The following is a 27,708-nucleotide window of genomic DNA, read 5'->3' on the forward strand; positions in this document are numbered from 1 at the left end:
TCAACGTTACGGCAACTGAAAATAAACAACACGCATTCACTTCCGGGTCAACGTATTTCAAGCGTGTGCAGCAAAAGGAACCAGGTATTGTTGCCTTTCGCCGCCTAGTGGAGGAGGTGTGTAACTGTTACTGAATAAGGATTAGATTCGTTTGGGGATGGATGGATGGATGGACGGATGGATGGATGGATGGATGGATGGATGGATGGATGGATGGATGGACACAACACATAGCAGTATGTGTATATTTACTTTTTTAGTTATTTGGGCCTATGTATTTATTTATTTATTCATATAATATGCAACCTGCTCTACAGGTTGCGTCATAAGTTTGCTCACGACAGACAGATTATTCAAAAATTACTTGTAAAATGCTTGTATCCTCACTAAAACAGAAAGGAATGGGATTGCTTTACAGAGCCTCTCTCTCTCTCTCTCTCTCTCTCTCTCTCTCTCTCTCTCTCTCTCTCTCTCTCTCTCTCTCTCTCTCTCTCTCTCTCTCTCTCTCTCGTATACTGTAGGTGCTCAACATGGTAGGGTCGGTCATTATATCATCTACGAACCTGATACCTTACCTCATGCCTCTGGGTATTAGTAAGACTGGGTTCAACCACGTACGCCCCTGTATAAATAGTTTACCAAAAAACACCCATCTCACCGAACTTGACATACTACACTGTAGTAACTACAGTATCTGGACCAGATCTTCATATTTCTCATATCCTGCATCTTACTTACACACTATCCTACAATATTAAACTTAAAAACATATAAACCTATGTATTTAATACTATTATTCAGCAAACATGTATGCTATTTCTAACATTATTGAATAGACATTTTACCATAAAAATTATATTATATTGAGGCTAATTAAGGCAACCTCAAGAATTTCACCCACTATTTTATACCTGGGGCCTAAGCATGTGATGTGACAATAAAGTGAAGTTATTGACTGCATGTTGTCCAACAATGCATGTTGTCACTTGATGTGGGTTTCCTCTGGATGTTCCCATTTTCTTCCACACCAAAAGACACGCATGTTAGGAAGATACTCCTGCCAGTGGCAAAGAATAGCTGCCCACAGCTCTTAATAGCTACTGTAGGATGGATTACATCTCTAGATGATAGATTCATGGGTATGTGTACACTTCACTTAACCCATTAAGACCTGCGGCCTATTGAAACAGAAAACTATCTGAAACAGAATACAATTGGTGTATTTATTGAGTGCTTCAGGTTTGTATCAAAATCATAAAGAAGTTATTAGATCCCTTATGGGTAAAATCATGTAAAACACAAAATTGTCATAGATTTTTTACATTTGCACAAACATATTGATACTAGGCATTCCTGGTGAATGGTGCAAACAATTTAAATATGTACAAGGAAACATAAAAAAAACTATCCTAAAGCAAAAACTAAAAGCAAACAGTATTCTTTCTAACTGACCTTGGCAATAAACCTGTGATAAAAACAGTGAATTAAAAAAATAGGTAATTTTCAGACCATTGGAGCAAATATTCATGGGTTCTGATTCATAGGAGCCAATTTAAACAATTTCCATGGCATTAAACGATTCCTCATACCCTGTGAGCCCGGCTGCCTGACCTGGAGCCCGAGACCTGTCTCACAAACTTAGGGCCTTACACCTAGCTTTTCAGTCTCACAAAGACAAGATGTGTGTTGTGTTTGTGTGTGACAAGACTCATTTGTAACTAAGGCAAATCATCGTGGTAACCTACAGAATGCTGCTCAGCCGAACTGCTTAATTATTCAAAAATGACTTGTAAAATGCTTGTATCCTCACTAAAACAGAAAGGAATGGGGAATGCTTTACAGAGCAAACACTTTCAAAACAATAAAATAGCAATATTTTAAACAATAGGTACATTTTGTTCACCAATACTGATCTTTTGTTAAATTCCTCAACTGAAAATATTTTATGGCGTGGCTCTGTAGGAGGCCAGCCGTCTAGAAGAGGGTATGGTGTGTGTGTGTGTGTGTGTGTGTGTGTGTGTGTGTGTGTGTGTGTGTGTGTGTGTGTTACTTATGTAGCTATATATATATCAGTGGTTCTCTCTTTTTCATGTCAACCAACCAAAAATGGTTGACATGAAAAAAAAGGTATTTGGCCGCAGACCCCCTCTCAAAATATTTTGTTCCAGGGACCACATATATACATGTGTCAAAAATGTGTACATACATAAATGTATATATATTCAAAGATTGGCACACATTTTCACGATTCTTTTTTTCCAAAAATAGCTCATAGTGCGGCACTCCTGCAGCTTGTATATCTGTTATTTTTGAATAGCCAAAGAAATCTAACAAAAATGACACAGATGCATTCCCGGATTGAATGGGTTAATGAGGCATCAGGCTGACGTCGTAGACGTAGAGGGTGCGGCGGTGGCGGCTGTGGCGGCTGTGGCGGTGGCGGCTGTGGCGTTGGTGGCGGCTGCGGTGGCGTGCGTCTGGGAGTCCATGAGGTCGATGTCCTCCTCCTCGTTGGCCCCGCAGGTGTCCACCACGCAGATGAGACTGCTGGTGACGGGGAACGCTCGCACCTTGCTGCACGTCACCCACCTGAAAGAAACCCCCCAAAGGAGAAAGAGGAAAACACGTCGACATGCGAGCTCATTATTAGGCATGTAACGATTCACTCAACTCACGATACGATTAGAATCACGATACTAGGTTCACGATACGATTTTTCACAATTTCTTTTAGCACAGAAGTATTTTCCAGACAAATTACCCCAAAAATCTTATTTTTTTAAATGATTTCTCTAAAACAAATCCAGTATTTTCTTTACTTTTTATTATTATTATAATTTTTTTACAATACTGTGTTTTCTCTTTTCTTTTCAATACCGTAGAAAATGACTGACTTTTATCAATTCTCTTACAAAGATCCTGTATTTTCGTCTCTTATTTTCTATGCCCTGCTTTTTGCGTCGCGATAATAAAAAAAAAAAAATCGATTTAAATTGTCACCAGCGGGCCGACTGATGGGCCGTGAGGATATTGCAAGTGGGCGCCCAAATATTTGTCAAAACATTACGATTTTAATTATATTATAACTTTCATATTTAACAAATAATGTCCAAAAAAAAAGAAAATAACTCATGGTATTTTTTCTTTAAAACTTTGAAAGAAATGACTTTCCATTGTGATACAGATAAATAGGAACTTAAAGTATACTACGTTAGTTCCATTGATTCAAGCCGGAACACTATCGATTTGATTGATCTTTAAAATTAAACATGCTCCGAAAAATACGCCCGTCCCACTCATCTGACACACACACACACACACAAACCTGTCGGTATCGACGTGGTACTCCAGGACGTGCCCGAGGCGGCCCACGCCCTGGAAGCCTGCCAGCACGTAGATGATGTCGCCCACCGCCGCACACTTCACCGTCACGCCCCGCCACGGCATGGTCGCCGCGGGCCGCCACTCGTTGGTGGCGATGTCATAGTACTCCACCGAGTCCAGCCCTCCTACACACACACACACACACACACACACACACACACAATTCATTAATAACTCAGATTGCAAACATGAACCCTCTCATACATACAATGTATGAGAGGCCTGATGCCTCGTGTATTTACACTACATGTCATTGTGTTAGACAGGTACAGTAGTGATGTTTCCATTACCCAGGGCGCCCTGGCCTCCCACAGCGTAGATCCTGTTGTTGACCACTACCAGCCCATGGTTCTTCCTGTTCTCTCTCATCCCACTCAGCTCTCTCCATCTGGGGGGGGGGGGGCAAACAAGAGACAAAGTAAAGTCATTGATGAGTGCAGCATTAAAAACCTGCTCCAAGATTTTGGAACATTTTCAAAAAATGGCCGAATTTCAAGAACGTTTCGATCCATAGACCTTCATCAGGATTTTATTTGCAATTGGAGACCGTGTGCGCTGTGCAGGAGTCTTTTCTCCTACACTGGCTGGGCCTTGGTCTTCTCCGATGTACCTGCTGGTCTGTAGGCGTGCAAGAGTTTTGCTCATTCTTTTAGAATGAGCTCATTCATGTAGAAAATAGCCGATCTACAAGCTCTCAACGCTTTGCTGTGCGACACGTTGTGAACATGTAGATCGGCTATTTCTGGCGCACGACAACCGCATGTACAAAACAAAGTATAACTCAGGCTTGTGTGTGTGTGCATGTGTTTGTCCACTCACTGTTGTGTGCTGGGGTCGTACACCTCACAGTTGCTGAGGACCCTGCCGGAGACGTTGTTCCCCACCGTGCCTCCGCACACGTAGATGAGGCCGCTGGCCTCCACGCAGCCGTGGCTGCAGCGGGCCATCAGCATGCTGGCCTTCACCTGCCACGACTCTGTGCGCGTGTCGTAGCACTCGAAAAGGTCCAGCGCCGAGCTGCCTGAGGGGACACACACACACACACAGTAGAAAACAAAAACGAGCACACTCAGTCTGTATATAATGCAGTTTGCCGGGTGCACGGCTTACGAAGATGATTCACAGTACGAAGCGTAATAACCAGCAGCACTCAGGAGTCCTTCTGGTACTTTTAATTCATAGATGCACGGACGCGTTTCGGCTTCAAGCCTTCCTCAGCGTGTATCGACAATTTGCAACGCAACACACACACACACACACACACACACAATTACTGTATGGTTGATGAGTTTCAGTTTCCCATTCAAACAAGCAATTTCATTGTTGAAACTTTTCCCTGTCAAGTTCTGTAAATGAATTGTGAATAAGTGATAAGTGCATTATTTCCTGTAAAATCAGTAGATAAAGAAAACAAATAAATTAAGCCTCTAATATTCATGCATGTAGGTATATACTGTGTAGCATACAGTATATACCTACTACAGTATATACTAACTACAATAAATTAAGTTATAATTACTACCGTATATACCAGACAACCACCACTCACTCACTCACTCACCCACTTCCGATCCCCCGGACGTGTAGATCTTGCCCTGGGAGGCGCAGGCCGCCAGGCTGTCGCGCGGCGTGGGCGGCCCCAGCTTGGAGTACCAGCTGTCCTTCAGCACGTTGTAGCAGTCCATGCGCTTGATGGGGAAGAGCTGCGAGCCGCCCAGGATGTACACCACGTTGTCCCAGAAGACGGCCGTGGCGTCCCGCCGCTTCTCGAACGGACAGCGAATGTCCGTCCAGCTGGAGTCCTGGTCGAAAGGGTGGGAGGAGACACAGACTTTGATTGATTCATTGAATACTTTATTAACAGTTTGCAAAAAAAGTACAGAGGTACAAGTTATACAATAATGCTAAAAGGAGAACACAAAAAGCCCTGAGGGCTTGTTTCCATTGTGGTCCTGTGTATTCAATTAATCAAGACATGTATAGACATACAATACAATACAACAGTATTACAACAGCCAATAATTTCATGACCAGCGGAGTCGACTCAATTGAGTCTCCTACTGAGTCTCCAGTTGACCGATGACCGGTCAATCAAAATTATTGGCTCAGAAATGCGACAAAAAGAAAATCATGAATTCAAGGCTTCATGGTGTGTGTAATTGGTAGAAAATGTATAATTTTTTAGGTGAACTACTCCTTTAACGGACTGTTATCACCAGTTATACATATATGTTATACACGTGCTGCTGCTGCTACATAGTAAAATTTGGAGTGTTCATTTAACCGGACCAGTACCTTGGGGTTGAAGTAGCGACAGGACTGCGGCTGTGAGCCTCCAAACAGTGCGATGCGGTAGTCGTGTTTCTTGCGTCGCGGTCGGCTGCTCTCGCCAAGGTCTTCCCGGTCCTCCAGGGACAGCAGGTGATAGCGCATCCCACCTGACGGCGAAGGCGGACTGTTAATTTTGTGCGTGTCTGACTCCTTAATCCTTAAATCTAATCCTAATTTATATCAGACAACCGTGTCGCTCGTCAAAAATAACTATTCTAGCTATATTATAACAATCTATTCACTGTGCAACTGTAAATGCACTGCAGACGTGCGCCTTTCTGTTGTGCGAGAGTGTGTGTGTGTGTGTGTGTGTGTGTGTGGAGGGGGGGGTTAAAGATGTACCAATACCATTTTCTCCTTCCCGATACCGATTCCCTTAACTTGCGTATAGGTTGATATTGAGTACCGATCCGATACCATTGTGTAATTTAAAAAAAATCTAGGACAATGGTTCTCAAAGTGGGGTCCCTGGGGACCCTCAGGGCTCCTTGAAGGGGTTCCAAAGGGACCCTCACTAGTCTGTAATTCTGAGAATGTACAAATGGGTCCATTTGGTTCCATTTGTACACTCTCAAGAGTTATGGGGGTCCTTGAAATTAAAACGTTTTAGAACCACTGATCTAGGAATAAAATAAAATAAAATCCATTAATAATAGTTAAAGTGCAGCTCCATGTTAATAAAATAATAATGTAAATTGTACAGTAAGAATATATAACAGTAGTGCAACATCACTTCAATATATTACTGTAAATGAAATCTCATCATGTGATAAATTACCTGGTATGGCATAGACTGGCATACTTGCCGATACCAATACCAGCATTTTAGGCAGTATCTGCAGCTTTTCCGATCGGTATCGGAACAACTCTAGTATGTGTGTGTGTGTGTGTGTGTGTGTGTGTGTGTGTGTGTGTGTGTGTGTGTGTGTGTGTGTGTGTGTGTGTGTGTGTGTGTGTGTGTGTCTGTCTCCACTCACCAATGACCATCTTGAGGCACTGAGGGTTGTCCTGGATGAGGGGCTCCGCCTGCACCGTCTTGGACAGGAAGGTCTTGGAGACGAGGGGGAAGCGCACGCAGCCCAGCACCTCCACCATGTGCGGCTGTCTGTTGCACACGTCGTACTTCATCCAGCGCACGGCCGCGTCGTAGATCTGCACACGCAGTAACACATACTGAGTCCCACTGAACGAGTCAAATATCTGCTGTACTTTGTGTCCATGTGGGTGCGTGTGTGTGTGCGTCCTTGTGTGCATGCAGGGGTGTAGCACCAAATTCTGGGCCCTGGGACAAGGGTTCACTGTGGGCCCCCCTATGAATGTTCAGAAAAGTCTCTGGAACACTTATTTACAATTAAGCTTCAATATAAGGATACAACAAAAGCACCTTGATGTAAAATGTGCTATTTTGTCCAAAATGTAAAAGAAATACAATATTTGAAAATGGTCTTAAGTAATGTAAAGGATACATGATTTGAACATGCACAGTACATCATTATCAGACTTAAATTGACCCTTCAACTTCTTGCTTATGCCCAAAATGATTGGATATAAAGGTTTTGTAGCAATTTGTAGCAACTGCAGAAATATTAGACCTTAATTGTGAAATGTTCCATCATGTTCTAATCATGAATACTTTACATTACACTTAAGACTGTTTTCTAAATATATATATATATATTATTATCTTTTTACATTTTGGACCAAATAGACAATTTTACATGGAGGTGCCCACTCTTCCTTAGTGCCCACTCTCCCTATATTATATCCAGTTATTTGCACACACACATAGATGCATGCACACCGGCCGTAGGCATTTATTTAGAGACTAAGTTGAGGAGTTAAGGTTTGAAAATAGCCAATCTGCAAGCTCGTGCTGCAACACGTTGTGAGCTTGTAGATCAGGTGTGTGCAACACCAGCATGCCACTAAGTATAACTCAGGCTTTAGGGTAAGGGTTAAACATAGCAAAATATTTAATGACTGTGTGTGCGTGTGAGTGTGAGTGTGCGAGTGCACAACCCGATCGCCAGAGGAAAAGTTGTCATTGAACGTTTTTCAAATTCCGTGCATAGACAACTGGAAAACCCGAAAATCCGTGCATAGCCGCCTCGCATCTCCCCCATTGTGACTAAACCATTTCGGAGGCGCGCAGTCTCAAGGGAACTGTCGCCACGTAAGGGACCACCGAGTGAGCTAAAGCGAACGAATTGCCGTCCCGAACGTTGCGACGTTCCCTTGAGCCTACTCAGCGCTGTTTGAGTTACGTACCGATAGGCACAGAATCGTACATTTTGTTGTGGGGACTGCTCTGCTTCCGGGTTTTTCCGTGTTGCAACTGGTTACGCCCACCGTGGGACTCGCCGTACATATGCACGGATTTTCGGGGTTTCTAGGCGACTATGCACGGAATGATGTGCACTGGATCCGTGCAATGTATACTAAATTCTTGGAGATCAGGCTGGAGTGCAAGTGTGTGTGTGTGTGTGTGTGTGTGTACCTGGGCCTCTGCGCGGACAGTGAGTCTGTCCTGGTGCAGCAGGTGTGTGAGCTGCGTGACGTCCAGCTGCAGGAACTCGTCCAGCCTGTAGACCTCAGTGAAGTGCAGCTGAACGAAGTCCTCCGCTGCCGCCTTCAGCTCTGGACAGTCCATACACTCTGCCAGCGCTGCGATGCCTACAGGACCACGACAACAGCACACCAAACATTATCGTCGCTGTCGGGGCAGAAACCTCTTATTTCCATATTCTAACTTTTTTTTGTCTTTTCTCCTAAATTCACTCATTCACTGCCACGGAAGTAATTAACGTAATTTACGTCCAAAATCCAATTAGCATGTGATCTAAATATTCCCACCTGTATGAGGATTATATATCTAACAGATGTGTGCTGCTCACCCAGACAGTTGGTGGCGTCAATCTGCCCTTTGAGGAACTCCACGCACATCTTCTTCACCGGCTCAATCTGGTACTGGTTGGCCGCGTCCAGCAAGGACTGGACGTTACTGCTGTTCACTGAGATCCTGACACACACACCCACACACACAAAATGCATATATATGTATTGTCCAATGACGTCAAACGTAATTCTGCGTCAACAGGCGTACGAGTGATGACAAATATCCAAGGCTTGAAAAAAAGAATTGAGGACAGCCCTAGTCCGGTGGTTCTCAACCTGTGATTCCAGTAAAGTGAAAATTTAAGGACTTTTAAGATCTTTTTCATAAAATAAATTGTCAAACATTGGCCAAATTGTCAAATAATATGAAAAATGCTAAAATTGTGAAAATAGCCTATCTACTAGCTCACAACACCTCGCTTGTAGATCGGCTATTTTCACAATATTTATTTATCTGTGGAACTGAGTCAAACTAAATGAGTCAACTCCAACAATTCCAAGTGCTTGTCAGGGTGGGGTTTGCCAGTTCAAATATGATTATTTTGGGGGGGTCCCCAGTTCAAATATGATTATTTTGGGGGGTCACGATCCAAAGAATTTATACTGCTGAGATCCTAGTTCATACATCCTCATTCATAAATGTAAAACTATGTTGTAAATCCTATACTGTATGCCTTCCAGTTAACCGTATACGTGACATGATGATAACAATAGATGTTCCAACCAGTACCCTGGTGGTCTCTTACCTGGCTGTGTAGATGAACTCCACCAGCAACCCAATGATTTCAGGCTCAGCGCTCTTCAACTCCACCTCTTGGGCCGTGGACTCCAACATACTGGCTGGACGAGGAGAGAGCAAAAACACAGACTTCATTTATACCTCATTGTATGATCGTGTCGTACAACGACTTGTTTTGCAACCGGAAAGGATGTGTGTGTGTGTGTGTGTGTGTGTGTGTGTGTGTGTGTGTGTGTGTGTGTGTGTGTGTGTGTGTGTGTACTTACTGGTGAACATGAGGCTGAAAAAGTGGCTGGCTGCAGCCAGCACCACTCTGTGCACAGGGAAGTGTTTTCCTTGAACCACCAGGACCACGTCACACAGTGTACCCTGTACAACACACACAGTACATCATTCACACACAAAGTTCAAAATATCACGAAAAAGCGGCACTCCAAAATAAAGGATGCAAGACAGGCTCAGATGCACATTTCTTCAATGTATTGAGCGTTCTCAATAAATTGCCTAAACACTGCTAAACAAAAAGGCATGCAGAAGAGCTGCATGTTTTTTCTTTTACCAGTACTACATACACTATTAGGGAGAGGTACAGAGATGCACACTGGGTGACAAATACCTTACACACTCACTCACTCAATCTGCACTACCTCTCATGAGAGATAGATACACTAGTACACTAAATGCACTCATTCTCTCTAACCCCTCTCTCTCAGACAGACAGACAGACAGACAGACACATACAACACACCTGCTTCCTCAGAGTGTTCATCACTCCCATCACACTGGACAGCTGTCTGTACTCCTCTTTTATGGCGCATTTTATGGCACACTTCCTCTCAGTCTTCTTCTTGGCAGCAGCAGCAGCAGCAGCGGCGGCTGCTTTGTCAGCCATCACAGTCCCGATTATGTCAGTGTCACCAGTGTGTCACCAGCAGTGTCACCACCAGTGCCACCAGTGCTGCTGCCTGCAGGGCAGTGGTGCAGCAGTCCCTTTGTTTTGGGGGAAGCTAGCTAGCTGCAGCTAGCTACCGGAGCTATAATGTGTGTGTGTGAGCACCTAATTTAATTTGCATGCGGCTTTACTTTGAAGAGTCGTATGGAGGCAATCCTTTGACTGAGCTGTTGCCAAAACAATAACACATATAAGTTGGGATGGAGAGCTTTCCTCTCCCTTTTATCAGGCTGTGTTTACTGTTGCTGCTGCTGCTGTTCCTCCCTGTCTGTCTTCTGTTGTGTTTCAGACTTCTTCTGCGGTGCGGTGCTGTCTTCTTCTATTGCAGCACTTGACTGTGGGAAATGTTAACATTTGTCGCCCTCTAGAGGGTAGAAATGAGAAATCATTCCAAACTTTTTTCTTGCACGCCAGAACTTCTATGATAACCAGAGTGGGCAGTGGGCACCTCAGAAGTCTGGGCATCAAGACAGGGCACTTTTTCGGGAGAACACTGGGCACTGCCTGGGATCTTTACACTGGCTACATGTACGTCAAAGAATTGATTTCAAAATACTGTTGGTTTATAAAGCATTTAATAGGGCCCAAAAAACAGTAGGCTAGTATGAACCATCCTGACCTCTCAGGTCACCTGGGACAGGTCTGTAATCTGTCCTCAGAATCAGAGAACTAAATGTGGGGAAGCAACATTCAGTTTTTATGTACCACATTATATAGCTGGAAGTTGGAACAAACTCCCCAAAAACTGTTCTTTTAAATCAAAGTAAAATAATATTAATACAAAATAATCATTCTCTTTGCAGTATCATTGCATTATTTTTAATATATTTCATCTGCGCTGTAATTTTACTATCTTAATTAGTAACAGCTCTTTAGTAGACAGAAATAATAATAATAATCAACTTCGAAAACAGGGTTACAAAGTGCTTTACAATAATACAAAAATACAGCCATATAGGAATAAAAACAAAAGCCATGAAAATTGTAAAATAACAACACTAGCCTAAACAATTAAATCAATAATAGCCTATAGACTCATTTTATTGTTTGTTTGCTTTTTAAGCTGCCAACATGAAATGAATATGGTGCTCTCTCCCGCACTGCACAGAGGCTCAACAGAGTGGTGTAATAATTCCTGTGATGATGTCACATGTTATAGTTATTTTCTTTATACTGCACCTGAACCCAATGGGTTGAATGTAGCCTTTACACTTCACCTTTTTTCTAACCATGTCTCTGTGCCAATGAAGACTGACCACTAAATGCTCTGTGTTCATTACAGTAGCCAAGCAAAGAGGAACCTCCTTCGAAGCACCGGTCACAGATGACTGTGTGGTGCTTTATTTACACAAGCTCAATGTGAACTCAATGTGGTCACAGTTCCTCATCTTTTGATATTTCAACACTACAGACCCTCTTTCGCAAGTCAAACAAGCCAGAAACATTACTTTACTTTAACACACACTTCCTCTCATGATTCACGCATGATGATGACATTGTGTCAAAATACATGCAGTCCCCGCAGTCCCCGAGATAAAACAAACTATAATCCTTTCACATAAATATAATTAATATCTATGTAATAGGGTAATGATTGACACCCACGTTAAAAGTGGTTAATACAATAAATAATCTAGCGACACCAACAGGTAGCTCTCCTCATTGCAGCTCACCTGTCTACAGGTGGCTCTATCTATCCTATTGCATGTTTTTTTCCTTGGACAATAAACCAGCCTGAATTGAACCAGGAAGAAAACAATAAAAAGGTTTCACACAAGTCTCATGACCGTGACGTCATGACGTCGTGAGGATTGAGGAATGCGGGTCACCCAGAAACAATCAGAGCATGAAACATGTCTCTTGTTTCTCTCCTCTGCTGCTGCTGTTTCCCTGCTGATGAAAACACCGTGGATGACGAGGTATGTGTTTGTATTTAGAATTATTTTGTGAACTATTTGTTTGCTTAGTTACGGCGTTATTAGGTGTAGCACCTGTTCAACTGTAGATGAACTTGTCGAGGAGGAGTTCATGTGGCCGCGAGTTGTTACAGTGACTTTCACAATTGGTTATTCCTAAAGCAATAACGTGCAGGTGGTGCATCACAAAAACGAAACTGCAATCTGGAACTTATTTTAATGGATACAATGTTATTTTTGAACAATCAGTACTTAGAGTGTGTTAAACAATAACTAACTAGTACAGTTAGTTATATAATATATTATTGTTATACAGTGATTCTGCAGTGGTTGGAGGTGGTCTCTCTAATCGTCCATTCAGAAATGTAGACCCTGGTGTTGGGTAGGTCTGACAGTGGTTCTCAACCTGTGGGTCGGGACCACCAGGGGGGTCCCCACATGATTTTGGGAGGGTCCCCAGATGACAGTAAAGTTACAATTTAAGGACTTTTAAGACCTTTTTAATAACTAAACAATATCAAAAGTAACCAACAAACTATACTATAAAAACTGGTCAAACATTGGCCAAATTGTCAAATAATATAAGAAAAATGAAAATTTGGCGAGGCGTTGTGAGCTTGTATACCGGTTATTTTCACAATACTGAATACTTATCTGTGGAACCGAGTCAAACTACATTTAATGCCTCAACTCCTATTCCCAAGTGCTTGTCAGGTCGGGGTCCCAGTTCAAATATGATTATTTTGAGGGGCCTGAAAAGGTTGAGAACCACTGCTAGGAGGATACCTACTGGTTGACAAGTAGCTAGTACTGCCTGAAGCTCATTTAGCACAATAACCGACTGCCTCGTCTAGGTAGAGCACTAGAAATGTGGTTTCACCGTGTGACAAAAGTATAACTTTTGAACCGTTTATACACTCTGAGTATGGATAAGTTTAGCGCTGATGATTTTGCTGTGTATACCTTTGAAATGTGTCAGGACAGACAGTCACATAAGATGATGTATTCAACACCCATGTCATTTCAGAGGCAGCCTCTGCTGCATCCGGACCCCTCAGGGCCAAACCAACCTGAATCAGCCAGGAGAACCCGGCCAGCAGCACACTCTGGTACAGTAGATGGTCTTTAATTTCCATCAACATCTGAGGCATTTAGCTAACAGGTGCAGCTGTGTGCAACTCAGTCATTCTCAACCTCACTCAAAGTGAGTGGGTGAGTGTTAAAACTGTATTTATGGCGGTTGTGTATTAATTTAGACCACGGGTTCCCAAACCTTGCCATGCCAAGGACCCGAAGTAGCCATAGCCCCAGGCCGTTAATTGTGAAACTGCATATAGCTGCTTTAACCCATTTAGACCTGAGGCCGATTCTAAAACGCCTTCTAAATCTTGACCTAAGTTGTATTAAAAAAAAAGAAAATGTTACTATATAGTATATAATAGCAACAACTCAAATGACTTCCCGGCTTGAAATGTAATCTGGTGTTTTATCAGTTTCTGAACATTTTAGTTAGTTTTGTAAGCACACACTACAATTTCAATTAGTTATATATATCTTTTTTAATAAAGCCTCTCTTTTCTATTTCAGTTAATTAAGATGTTTTTTCACATCTAGTTTTTGTTCTCTGTAACTTTTAGTTAACTACAGTGTGTGTGTGTGTGTGTGTGTGTGTGTGTGTGTCTGTCTGTCTGTCTGTCTGTCTGTCTGTCTGTCTGTCTGTCTGTCTGTCTGTCTGTCTGTCTGTCTGTCTGTCTGTCTGTCTGTCTGTCTGTCTGTCTGTCTGTCTGTCTGTCTGTCTGTCTGTGTGTGTGTGTGTGTGTACGTTTGTGTGTGTACAGACACTCAGACGGCGAGTCGCAGCGGCAGGCTGGTGATGAGGCTGGTGTGCGTGTCAGAGCTGGACCACAGGTTCTCCGACGTGGCCGAGACCTTCAACGAGCAGCAGGGGCGATACGAGTCCATGGTGCGACACATCACCAACCTGCGGCAGCTGTACGGCTGTCACCACGACAACACACTGTCCCTGACCGAATGCGTGAGGAATATGAGAGAAGAACACCGTGAGTGGTGCAGACACACACACATGCACACACTCACAGTTACACCTGTAACTTTTCCTTTTTTGCAGTGATTCACCAGGAGCCTGGATGGCTTTGTTCAGGCTTAAAATAATTAATATAAATATCTTCGGAAATCTCTATGAATGGGCTTTCTACCTGTGAAACCACAAAATGGTCACCACTGCTATGTTTTATAGTCTATACTGTAGTTTCCCTGCAGGCAATGCAGAGATGTGCACTATCGATCTGTCGATCGGATCCAGGTATCTAGTCTGTCTGTCTGTCTGTCATTCAGGACCTAGTCTCGCGTAGCCAGACAACTATTCCACAATCTCTGAATGCTATATAGAGTCTGGAACTACACCTCCCGAAATCCGAGAGAGGAAACTGGCACTTCCGTTCACGAAAATATATTTTAAAATATCTTTAATAATTTCCATTTCTGCTAAGCAGCAAGCTAAATACACTTAGATGATTTTGATTTATATTAGGATAAGTTTGCGCGACGAAAAGACGAAACGGAAGTGGGGAGGAGGCTTCACATCCGGTTTATATTTTAATCATGATCAGAGCTTCCGAGTCCCAGACTGTATGACCGGAAACATTTGAAAATTGTGGGAGGCAACAGTCTGGCCACACGAGACTAGTCAGGACCCTAAACAGATAGGACTCAATAAAGCAGGCACACAGAGACAGAAGTAAAACAAATCAGTTTATTCACTTATTCAACTCAGGATGAGTGGCAGCCGGGTTTGAGTGGGGAGCAGGCTGCAAGGCGTGGAGTTGGAAGGGCTAGGGCCGCTAGCTAAAGGCGTAATCTGTGGTATACGTCCAGGTTTGTGAGACCAGAAGGTAATAACTGAGGTATAAAAAGGACAAGAGTAGAGGTAATAGGGAGGGGTCAGAACAAGAATAAATATAGTGGATAAATCCACAGGTTCTAGGCTTACATAACAGGCAGAAAACTGGTCTGATCAGTAGGCAAAGTAGAATGGCATGTGGCAGCCAATAAACACTGAGACTACTCATCAGTGGAAATGGGCACAGGTGTGTGGCGACGTGAGGTCCTGTCTGTCTGTCTGTCTGTCTGTCAGACTGACTGACTGACTGACTACACAGTAAAAATCCTGAGAGTTTATTTACCTCCGACTCCAAGAGGTAAAATAAAAATGCACCATCTCTGCACCATCTTTCCCTACAGAGAGTACTCACAGGGTAACCCTGCAGTTGAAGGGCTACGACTTCTGTCTCAACGTGGTTCCGCTGGAATCGGCGTCCGAGCGAGAGGCGGAGCCCCTCCCTCACCTCCTGAAGCTGGCCCAGGACGAACTGAAGGGCGTGTCCCAGGACGCCAAGATGACCATCTCTGTGGGCACCAAGCTCCAGGAGCTGATCGGCTGGCTGCTCCGCAGCGAGGAGCGAACGGCGGCGCAGGTGAAGGAGGCGGCAAAGACCCACCAGGATCAGCAGAGGTTGGACGGGAACCTGCAGGAGAACCTGCGGGAAGTGAGGAGGGCCAAGGAGCTGTCTCTGGAATACAAGCAACGTGCCGGGAACGTCCTCACCGAGGTCGCACAGATCACAGGAGCAAGTCTCTAGTGTTTCTACAACTCGGGTTCGATTACTTTGTTAAAAGAAAAACAGAGGGGGGGAAAAGATTTTTTAACCACTTAAGCCCTATATACCTTGTCCCATGACAAAAGGCAAACATAACTGATCTACAAGTTCATAACATGTGATGTGATGCGTTGTGAGCTTGTAGATCAGCTATTTGTGAAAACAAATTTAAACAAAAAACAAAACAAAAAAAAATAACATTTGGAATATTTGCCCAAAATAGGGACAGGTTAATGTGGTTAACATACGGTATATTTTTTATTACTTTATTATCAAACACATCAGACAGTCTACATTTCCCCAAAGGAATAATATATTTCATTCAGTCTGACCAGAAGCAAGGATAAAACATATCCCCACCGGCCATAAAAATCAATGACCAGAGGGGGGATATCAAAAGCAGGTGCATGAATATCCCCCCATACCCCCCAGCTAATCGAACCCTGTCTAGTGTCTACAATGACTTTACTCTAACATGATGTGTGATGTGATGGCTGCCTTAACTGTCTGACCCATGATGGATTATCACTGAAATTATAAGCTTATTAGCAAAATAGTTGCACTATCACAGTAACAGGATGAAGTAATTGTGTTTATGAAATATTTAATTAGTATTAGTTTGTTTTTTTTCTTCACAGAATGGATGTGTATCATTTTGGATTAAAACTGTTGTTCATAAGTGAACACACACACACACACACACACACACACACACACACACACACACACACACACACACACACACACACACACACACACACACACACACACACACACACACACACACACACACACACACACACACACACACACACACACACACGTGTCACAAGCACAAGCATGCATGTGAAATAAGAGTGACATGTATAAGTTGGTATGCATTATTGTACCTGGCACTAAATGCTGTTGTCTCAAATACTACTCTATGCTATACGAATGTTGCCTTTGTATTATACAAGCACTGATATTCCTACTTTTGTCATATCTTAACAGATGAATGAGATGTTTACTTTTGGAGATAAATAGTGTTGGTCAGTAAATTATTGGCTTTTATGAATATACAGTTAGGGATGCAACCGTTAATCAAACTAATCCATTTAATCAATTATAAAAATAATCTATTTTGATTAAAGAAATATATTTATATATTTTTGCTCAATACTGTTGATAATTCACCCCAAAAAAAATATTTTCTATCAATTACACATGCCATGAAACCTTTTTTTGTTTTTGTCGCATTCCTAAGCCAATAATTTGATGACCGGCACTTTGAGTCTCCGCGGGTCATCAAATTATTGGCTTAGGAATGTGGCAAAAACAAAAATAATCCATGAATTCAAGGCTCCATGGGGTGAGTAATCGATAGGAAAAAAGTAATTTTGGGGGTGAACTATCCTTAAGTGGTTAATCAGAATTGATTTAGCTGATTAAAAAAAGTTTCTTTGCGTTGATTTGTTTTAAAAATTTATAATTAATAAACGCTTCTCAATTATTAGATTAGCCAGAAAACAATCGATAGAATAATCTAAAAAAAATAATCGATAGTTACAACCTTTACAGTGGTAAGTAACACTATTGTATAGAACCAAAGCCAATGTACAATTGATGTGTTCTACATAAGACACTAGGGGGCGTTACACCCTCACATTCTCAGGTCCTCATATAATTCATACTCCAAACCCTTGGAATACAGAAATTGTTCCTTAACTTTAATGATTTACTTCCATTTCACACTGGTTTTAACAAATTACATACATGCCTCATCTTAACTTGTCTCAACGAACAAAGTTTAGAGTGTCTCAAACTTTATGCATTGGCTGTGAGTGACAAACCAAAAGTGTTAGGATTGCTATAAGTATAATGGGTAGGGCATCAGTGTTGAGAAACAGTATTTATACTTGTCCCATAAAACTTAAGTTCTTGTGAATTGTTAATATACTACATCTCGGAGGGGGGATGAATATGAGCCATAATGGAGGAGACTTTTATGGTTTGACATTTATAGTTGTCTGGGGTCAGTGACGAGTCTGGAATATTGAGTGTCTCTCTAGCCTAATAGCCAACCATAAAACTAATCTGACTTTATTATTTATGACAGTGGGATCCGGATCATCCAGTCAGTATGATTTCTAAAGATCTATAGGCTACTGTAAAAAAAAAATGAGAAAAAAAATAAGAAATTAAAATAAATAGTATTAGTGAGTTGGCAAACCCTGCTAACACATATATTTATAGAAAATAAGAGCAGATTTCATAATAAAAATCTAAATATTTGGTTTTATAATTATGTAAAGGGCTGTCATCATGCTCATGTTGAAACAGAATGGCAGAGAATGATCAATGACCTGGCTGTCTGTCAGATTTAGTTTTAAAACGGACCAACAATATCATCTCTGCAACTAATACTAGATATGATCATATGATACAAGTAGACTGATCTTATTCATGACCACTACTGTGTCTCACAACCTATCTGTGCTACATCAGCCGAAGTAGCAATGTAAAATTCCCCTTCTGTTGAATATTAGTCCAATTTCTTTCTTTTTTTCAATTGAAAGTTGACGCAAAATATAATACAATACATATTAAAATTACAGACGATTTGCTGGAAATAAACCATTGAAAACAAAGTATCAAAAGCCGATGCATTTGATTATTGATGGCACTGTCTATTCCAGGGTCAATTCACTTTGCAGGTTGCTGATCCGGTTCCAGGTCTACATCAGATACGGATACGGCGCGTGCATTTATGCGGGTGGGCGCAAATTACCGGATACAGTGGGCGGGCTTTAGACCGGATCAAACCGGTTAATTTGGGGTGGAAAACCGGAGCTTTCCACGGGTACTGCCGCGGAAAGCACCGGTGACCGGCGTTGCCACATTTTGTGAGAGAAACAAGCAACCAGGTCTAGGAAAACAAGCCCAAAAGAAGCAACTTGGGCCAAATGAGCACTTTAATCCTATATGCGTCTGCTATTTGAAAATAACCAATCTACAAGCTCACAACGCGTCGCGAACCAATTTTTACAAGCAACATACCAGAAAAACAAGCCCAAAAGTCGCTTATAATAAGCGGGCATGGCAACGCTGCCGGTGACGCGAGGTTAACCGCTGTCAAAGAGCAGTGACAGTGACAACGTACCCTGCTGGTGGAAATTATTAACCCCTCGCGCTCTGATTGGCGGATATCTGCGGAGGCGCGGCGGTCTGATTATATCCCCGTCACGCCATTGGCTCGGACGAGCTGCCACTCTGGCGATGGGGACTCCTCGAGCTCAAGATAGTCTGAGTGGTGAAAGTACAGCGAAGATGGAAGGTTTTTTTTTTGTGCTACTGTTGAATTATTGAGCGTATTTATGGAGTAAATAATCGATAGCGGCTTTTATTTTACTGACCTGGACGGACGGGGCCGTCGAGACACCAGCAGCGACGCCAACACGGACATATATGGAGAGATAGAATGCGAGTGAGTAAACAACGCACGGCTTCCACACTTTAGTGAGTTGCTTTTCGGACGCTAGTCTGTCTGGGGCTGCTAGCCGACTAGCTAAAGCTGTAAGTAAGCCGGGGGTCCTCAACGTTTTTCAGCCCAAGGACCCCTTAGCCGAGAGAGAGATGAAGCAGGGACCCCCACCACTACATATTGTATATTAAGATTGTGTTGCAGATTAAACTTTATCATACATTTCATAGATGGCTTCATAGACTTGTTTGACAGCACTGTCACTGATGTGATGACATGTTGGATTCATGTGTATGTTCCAATCCAGACATTTAACCACTTAAACCCTCAATACTTAGTAAACTTGACCTTGGCTCTGTACTTGGTCTGCCCTTTTTTCCATCTTCACCAAACCTCTTTGCCAAAAATAGCAGATCTACAAGCTCACTGTAAGCTTGTAAATCTGCTATTTTGGGCAAATGTTCTCCCCAGAATAGGGATGCTAGGGTTCTAGTGGTTAATGTAAAAAAATTAGTTCTATCACACAAAGATTTGGTGGCCCCCCTGTAGTAACACTGCAGGACCCCCTAGGAGTCACGGACCCCCTGTTGAAGACCCCTGGCTGTAAGCAAGCACATTGACACTGATGGTGGCTGGGAAGTCATTGAGCTACACTGTGCGCGTGTAGGCTGTGTGTGAGTGGTATGCGCGTGTCCAAAGCAGGGGATTATGGTGGTTAAGTAAACAAATCCAGTGAACTGTTGTTCACCATTACATTACTAGAGAGGTGAAAGTTGCCAGGAGGACCAGCAGCGCCCCGGGCTATAGTTGACATGCCTGTCACTATGCTGTCAGTGAGAGAGACTGGTTTGGTTTGCTGCTGTGGCAAGAGAATGATGACACTAGTGTCACCAAGCTAGATTCGAAAGGAAGGGTGGGACATTGCTTCTATGGCAATGTAAAAACGTATGTTTTCTCATGCAAATAAAAGCTCGCTTGAATTGAATTGAGAGGCTGGTTTGCTGTGGCAAGAGAATGATGACACTGTCACAGTGTCACCACAGCAGCTAGATAAGAAAGGAAGGGTGGGACTGTGTCTGCAAAATGTAATAAGCTCATAGTCCAACTCCTGAAGGATCTCTCTCTCTCTCTCTCTCTCTCTCGCACGCACGCACGCACGCACGCACACACGCACGCACGCACGCACGCACACACACATCTATCTACTGGCTATTGTGTGTGATCTTTCAGGCATACTTGATAAGATTCCGCAATTCATTACATTATGTGTGTGTGTCCTTGATGAATTGAATACATAGGACCACAATGGAAACCTGCCCTCATGGCTTTTTGTGTTATCCTTTTTAGCATCATTGTATACCGTAATCGTACCACTGTACTATTTGCAAACTTGTGTGTGTGTGTGTGTGTGTGTGTGTGTGTGTGTGTGTGTCAGAGTGAAGAAGACGCATGTGCAGGCTTGTTCCTTTCCCATTCCAAGCTACTGGTGGTAACGCATTGTTAAGATTCTTGTAATAACGATCATGTGATGTTGGCTTTCCCTCTTTAGCCATTCAGCAAAAAGCAAGGGCACGAGTTTCCTCTGACACTGGTGGTGTTCAGCCCCTTGGCTTGGCTTTCTGCTGCACACTCACACAACCCAACCCCAAGCCAAGGCAGTCTGCTTGGAACAGTCGGTGACAGACAGTCGGTGACAGACAGTCGAATGCACTCCTTGCTTTGAGTACATTCGGGCAGAGTAGTCCGTTTTGCTTTGCAATGTCCTCTAATGCAGTGCTCCAGGCAGGCAGCGTGGCAGTCATTGCTATAATAACATTTTTCTTTTCTTTGCCTAATCACCCCTTCCCCACTCCCACCCTTAGTTGTGGGTAGGCGGGTTTGATTTGCTGCAGGGAAAATCCATGCCTCTGATTTTGATATACCCAGTGTTGCAATGCTGAATTGGAACGTGGTTGCACTCTATTTTAATGACGTGACGCGCACGTCGCTTAACACCTACACTACAGGTCACACAATGGACAATTGATATGCATCTAGGGTCATTCCTATGTTAATCCACCTGGTGTGAGTCGGGAGCCTTTGTAAACTTTGTTGAGGTGTGAATTTAAAGTAGTTTTAAATCTATGCATGTGCCTGCGTGTGCTCCTGGTCAAATAGGTTCCTGCACGGCGTGCAAGGCCGTCCCATGAGCAATGCAACCCTGGATATACCCCCCACCCCCCTGGTCAAACATTTTTATCACTGGTGGGAATATGTTTTATCCCTGGTCATGCTGCTGAATGAAACATGCATTTAGTTTTGTGAAATGTTGACTGTCTGATATGTTTGATATTATGTTTGATAATATCACAATCTAACAATCTAATTGAAAAATGAATGTTAAGTTAAACCACATTGACCATGGCGTATTTGGGACAGATTTTCACACATTCTGAAAAACGTAAATTTTTGTATTATTTCAAAATGGCAAAAATAGCAGATCTACAAGCAACACAACACATGACGCGTTGTGGTGAGCTTGATCAGCTTTTACAACGTATTTAGCACTTAAGTAGTCTGGGATCAATACAATTTTCTGGTTTCTATTCCGGTCTGGACGGAAATACATTTACGTCATCAGGCTGCCGGAACCAGCGACCAGAACCAAGCGTGCCGTGCACCTCCAAAATATTTCCCCTAGTTTAAAATGTGTTTAGTTTGGTATAATCGTTTTGTTTCTTTTTTTTTCTAAACCCGGCTCACAGTTTAGAACAAATAGCAGGCTTTCCTCCACGGTGGAAAGTCTGGTGAGGTGATGCGAGGTTAGCGCTTAAGTGGTTAGAAAATGTGCCCCCTCTGTCTTTTTTTTCTCTTTTTTTCTACTAATCGAACCATGCTTGCAGGGCTGGCTCGACTGACCTTCACTGTGCGGTTTTGTTGAATGGAATGATGATGCACTATGAAGAGCTTTGTCAGTACTGTTTTGTTGATTGCGTGCGCGTGCATACATACATGCACGTGCGTGAGAGCTTGTTAATGCGAGGTGTCTGCCTGCTAATGTATCTGGGTCTCATAATGCGTTGTGACAGTGAAGGCTGCCGGCCCCACGGAGCAGGAAGATCGCGGCGGGGCTGCTGTCATCCGGCATCACAGATAAAGGCATCCCTGCCCTGCAGTCCTCCTCCCACATAATGGAATACGCTCTGGTCTCTTTAGCTTCGAAACCCATCGACACACTTTCACCCTTTGTTCCACTAGTCTACACCGCTAACAAAAGTGTGTTTTTTGGCTCTGGTAGCAATAGAGGTAGCCTAGTTTCAGATCCCTTAGAGAATCTTGAAAGACGAGCTCATTATCTCGTCTGCACAAGACTTGGCATTCCAACAGTGAGGAGATCCTCCTTGCACTCGGTGTGAGGGGATTTCTAAAGAGCTGTCTAGATTGACTGCAAAGATCAGAGAGAGATAGAGTCGATAATATCAAATGGAGAGAGCAGAGAGATCATGTGTGTCAATAGTTGGTCCCTTCAGGCTCACTGCTTAAAGCAGAAGAGAAAGATGGAGGGTTGGATGTGGACCGATGGATGCAGGACAGAAGTAAGAGAAGGGGAGATCTATCACTGCACTGGCTGCAGGGGGTTGAGGCCACTCAAAGAGTATTCCTCTCTGTCAGCTTCCCTCTATTTTTCTCCCTCAGAGGAGCCCACGGCACTGATAACACACACACGAACTCACACAGCCAGGCAGACCACAACCCGCAGAACTCCCTTGTGATGTCTTTGTACAGTTTGTAGCCAATGGGCTGTCGTTGCTGTTTAGTGCCGTCTGTGAGGGGGAAAAGCAGCAAAGCGGCAGCTTACAGCCACCTGTTGATTACAAAAAGACCCCCACCCCCCCATGGAGCCAGTAGGCAACATCCACAGGCCGACGTGATCTGAATGAAGGAATGAGATGGAGACACGCTTGTCGTCAGACAGATGGAAAAACTTAAAATTCAGAAGGCGAGAGAGAAAAGGAGGTAGAGAGATGTAGATGGAGAGATCAGAGTCCACGGCAGGGGTTCAGTCAGAGAGGACATGGCGTAAACAGCAGGTGGACCTGTGGTCACGAGGTCAGTTCCAAGTTCTGACCTGACAGAGGCCAGCTTTTTTCGGCTACGGTCGGTCATAACCTTTCACCGCCCCACGCCATCCTCGCCTTTTGTTTGTTTTTTATTTTTTTTCCATTTCACTCAAGTAACTGTTTGTTTTGTCCAATCTTTTTTTATTAAATATATAGTTTTTGGCTTTTTCTGCCTTTATTTGATAGAATACAGTAGACTGACAGGATATGGGGAGAGAGAGATGGGGAGTGACACGCAGCAAAGGTCGTCAGGAACGGGATTTGAACCCGCGACACACTGTCAGGCTGCATTAGCAGCCTAGGTGCCTGGACCAGCTGTCCGGGCGTTTTGTCCAATCTTAGGTCTTGTAACATGCCAAGACTTCTGGTTAGAGGCCATGTGCAGAGGCAAAAGGCCTCTGCAAATGGGGAGGGGGGGGGGGAGTAGACTATTTGTTTCAAATATTTTTTTATTGTGAAGCGCAGGATAGGATTATACATTTCTGTTCATACATGGATTGCTTCCTCTTTTTTTTTTTTTTTAACAAACAGACATAGACTATTTGACCACAACAAGGTCATCATGTGTGTGTTGGCTTACCTATTCTCAAGCCACTTTCAATTGCAAGTTGACTTTCATACTACATTGAAAGGAACTGAATCCAGTCAGTGGCTTACTGGAAAATCACAACAAACCAAACAAGTTTCAATTGCAAGTTGATTGTTCATGCTGTACTGGAACTAAATCCAGGATTCCAGTCTATGGCTTACTGGAAAATCACAACAAACCGTGGCGGTATGCTATGCTTTGGGAAGTGGTCGGCAGTAATATCTAGCATGTGAGTCATAGTCAATGGGGTAAACATGCCAGACCACCAGTTAGGTCCTTTACGATAATTTTGTGTTCATTTAATTAATGCTTACAGAGTGAATGGTAGTATTCCCCCCTTGAGTCCTCACATGGACTCGACTCAACAATGTGAGTGCTATCGGTTTGCGTGTTTGCGTGCGTAGGTCACACCTTGCAGTGCTGGAAAAAGCGGCCGGGGCAGCTCTTTGGTTCTCACACCCTCCCACGTCTCTCCCTTTTTCTGTCTATCCCCCGGTCCAAGGCAAGCCTTCATTCTTATTGGCTGATTCACTTCCTGACTGAATAGGAAAATGCACCAGAGAGAAGTCTGGGCTTGCTTCGGTGTGTGTATGTATGTAAGTGTGTGTGTGTGTGTGCACGTGCAATAGGATGTGAGGTAATTGTGGAGGGAGGAGTGTGTGTGTATATGTGTGTGTCTCCCTCCAAGTCGTTCTCAGTTTTTTTTGGACTAGGCTAACCTGCCACAGGCTCGCACAGTCGGGTAAGTTCTGTCACTTCAGCTCCGAGAACTAGATAAATGGAGGTCTTTGATCTTTGAGTGTTATTTTCTTTTCCCTTTCCTAGAACGACTACGCCTCAGCAGTGTCATGAGTTGTATTCAGACACCGGGGATCTGTTACTATGTGTTAAGGAGGAGTGCCTCGATGTTGACTGAGTGTCTCACTTTTCAGTGAAATATGCTGTGCTTTTATTGGGATTCATTTCAGCTGGCTTGAAAGGTGGCTAGCATGTGTGTGAAGGCTATCTCACACAAGTGAAGTAGGCTACTTCATGTGTTGCTTACCCGAAGAAGACACGAGAAAGGGTGCTCGTTTGTCATGTGTGTGGTTTATGCGCATGTGTGTTTGGTTCTTTTTTAAGTGCTTATACTGTACCATTTTCACATAGAAATCGAGGATTAGGAATGTACATAAAACAGAGGATAACTGTTTGAGTAACCCTTTGAGAGACGGACACACACAAATATGATAAGCTTATTAATCTGGCAGCCGTGTGTGAGTTGGAGGGGGGGACTTACTGTAGCTAGCTCACAGGAACAGGTTTTGTGAAACAAGAGGATGACCGCACGCACCCACACATACATTCAATGTTGTGCAATCCTGCAATACTGTGTCACTCCCTCCTCAGTAAATAGTCAGCTCCATCAGCAGTTTGAGCATACTGCTCATGACGGGGAGAAAACTCAGTCAGACACGGCCAGGCTGCTGCTGACTGTGTGTGTGTGTGTGTGTGTGTGTGTACACTTGTATGTTTTCAAGGCAGTCTGTAGCCTTCCTGTCATCCTTCACTCAAGGTCTGACTGAATGCAGGACAGCTAATGTCCTCTCTCCCATTATTGACGCTAATCATCGCTGTCTCACTCGCTCCTCAGTTATCCTCCCCTTCCCATGAGTCACCATTATATCCATTATACCCCCCCCATCCCTTAACTGTCCCCATTTTCACCAGGCCATTGATTACTACTCAATTAGTGCTGCTTCACCATTCTGCCTGTCCTTTTTCCTGCATCTCTCCTGCCTCTAGTCTATTCCTCCTACTCTCCCTCATTCTCTCTCTCTCTCTCTCTCTCTGCAGTTTGCTTAGCATCTCCTGTGTCTTGAGTGGTCCTCACGTGGATAAATCATGCAATTTTATTTTGAGGGCGTTTTGCTGGTGCTCGCTCACCATGGAGCTATTTAGATTCGATTCAGATTGTACTTCATTGTACCTGAGGTAATTAAGAGACAACATGTTCTCTTCCGACTGGGGATCGAACCCCGGTGTTGTCGACTCCTGCATTGGGAGTCTGGTATTTCAGCTCTTAAATTGACAATTTAGGCACTTAGCCGATACTCTTATCCAAAGTGACTTGCAAGTGCGAGATCAGAGTAAATGGCATGAAGTGAACCCTAGTCAACATACGACAGGGTAAATGGACATGTACAGTAAGTAGAGTGCAAAGAAAACATAAAACAATTGAAAAATAAAATTGTGTTTTAGGTTAACTAAGTTTAGGCACTCGAAGGTAGGGCTAGGCAATTGTTAGGTCACAAAGGATTATAATATAATTTGCTTAACAATGCACTTGTAGGCTATCTTAAGGAAAACAATTTACGGAAATCGTATTTATCCTTTTCGGTTGTGTCCCCTTTTAAGCTCCACAGCAAAACCTAAAGTGTTGATTTTATTCTGAGAGAGGTCCACTTTTACACGTAAAATTAACACTCCTGATTTCAGTAAATAAGGACAGGTAAAAACACGGTACTACAATTTTTGTGTCATTATGGAAGTTTAGAGAGAGAATTTAAATATGAGTATGACCTGTCAAGGCATACCAAATATCGATGTTTGGTCCATAACCATGCCATCACAAGATGTGCCACACTTATTGTTATTATTATTATTATTATTGTTATTATGCAGCTATTGGAACCTGTGAGTCTGATTGTATCTCTTATCTGCTGGTTTATAGATGACACAGAGAGGGCTGAGATATTGTCCGGACCGACGCAGAATGGGAAACGTGTCTTGTCTACATAATTAGCCTCAATTGCTTACTTCCAGGACAATTAAGTCTGTATTTTTTTTCCACAAATGTCTTCTGTTGTTGTGTTGTCGTCCCTCGTACGAGGCCCGAGCAAGCTTTGTGTTGTCGTCCGTTGTTACAAGGCCCCAGCAAGCTTTGCGTCACTCAGCCATTCAGGTTTATGATCAGGCCATTGTGGTTTTTTTACGAGGCGTTCTTCACGTGTTTATTACACCTGCACACACGGACCTCATATTCATGACTAGGCGTGTGATGTCTGACTTGTATGACATGCAGGGTATTACGATGTACACACAGTTTCTACCTCCCGGAGTGTAGGGTGACTGGAAGGGAGGAAGGAATTTAGTTGCCAGACTCTCCAGTTTTGTTCTCGGCCACATTGTCGGGCTCCAGTAGCCGCGGCTTGCAGATTAAAACCAGCTATTACGTGAATGCTTATTGTACCATAAATTAGGCTAAGTGATTACAGTGAGTAGCATTACAGGTCACTGGTCACTGACTGTACATTCATCAGTGCGTAGTGCTGAGAAAACAATGTTACTTTGCAGTAAAAAAAAAAAAGATATTGTATTTGTAATTTTGCCAAGACCTTATCAGTGTGAGGTTGTGATTATATAACCTCGTTTTACTTCAAAACCAATAGGAAAAGGCTTGTTGTGCTTGCATGTTGGTCTAGTGGCCAGCATTTTAGTAACTATAGATCAGTGGTTCTGAACCAGTGGTCCGGAGACCACCAGTGGTCCTTGGGGGGTGGGGGGGGGGGGGTACCAGGGGGTCCGAAATTAGTTAACATAGCTTCACAATCATTTTAATCACTTAGCTTTGGCTATTCAAAAATAGCAGACTGAATAGCGGACTGAGTGCCGCGCTATGAG

At 43.2% G+C, this 27,708-nt stretch overlaps 3 protein-coding genes across 5 annotated transcripts in view; 2 read left to right on the forward strand and 1 right to left on the reverse strand.

The window, feature by feature from the left end:
• Nucleotides 1-1,227: 1,227 nt before the first annotated feature.
• LOC308095894 (kelch-like protein 7) lies at nucleotides 1,228-10,564 on the reverse strand. The gene is made up of 12 exons (XM_080443033.1): nucleotides 10,097-10,564; nucleotides 9,615-9,717; nucleotides 9,356-9,449; nucleotides 8,609-8,733; nucleotides 8,212-8,387; nucleotides 6,692-6,866; nucleotides 5,679-5,821; nucleotides 4,945-5,185; nucleotides 4,203-4,404; nucleotides 3,674-3,771; nucleotides 3,325-3,508; nucleotides 1,228-2,589 (listed from the first exon to the last, which is right to left on the reverse strand). Exons 1-12 carry the CDS (start codon nucleotides 10,238-10,240, stop codon nucleotides 2,379-2,381), a joined length of 1,896 nt encoding a protein of 631 aa, XP_080299159.1. The 5' UTR covers nucleotides 10,241-10,564; the 3' UTR covers nucleotides 1,228-2,378.
• Nucleotides 10,565-12,109: 1,545 nt separating this feature from the next.
• LOC308095169 (uncharacterized protein) lies at nucleotides 12,110-17,065 on the forward strand. Its single transcript, XM_080442119.1, has 4 exons — nucleotides 12,110-12,219; nucleotides 13,244-13,325; nucleotides 14,055-14,276; nucleotides 15,478-17,065. The coding sequence occupies exons 1-4, from the start codon at nucleotides 12,154-12,156 to the stop codon at nucleotides 15,873-15,875; spliced, it is 768 nt and encodes a 255-aa protein (XP_080298245.1). The 5' UTR covers nucleotides 12,110-12,153; the 3' UTR covers nucleotides 15,876-17,065.
• Nucleotides 17,066-19,192: 2,127 nt separating this feature from the next.
• hycc1 (hyccin PI4KA lipid kinase complex subunit 1) overlaps nucleotides 19,193-27,708 on the forward strand; it is a 39,327-nt gene continuing 30,811 nt past the window's right edge. For 2 of the 3 annotated variants that reach the window (XR_013934088.1, XM_080443034.1), the window contains exon 1: nucleotides 19,193-19,359. The gene's annotated coding sequence lies outside the window, so the exon portion shown is untranslated. Of the gene's footprint in view, nucleotides 19,360-24,662; nucleotides 24,788-27,708 lie in introns of those variants that run through there. The other variant, XR_013934089.1, reaches the window with a different exon arrangement.

Source organism: Gymnoscopelus braueri (assembly GCF_963280865.1).
Source record: "Gymnoscopelus braueri genome assembly, chromosome: 11".
Taxonomy (NCBI): Eukaryota; Metazoa; Chordata; class Actinopteri; order Myctophiformes; family Myctophidae; genus Gymnoscopelus; species Gymnoscopelus braueri.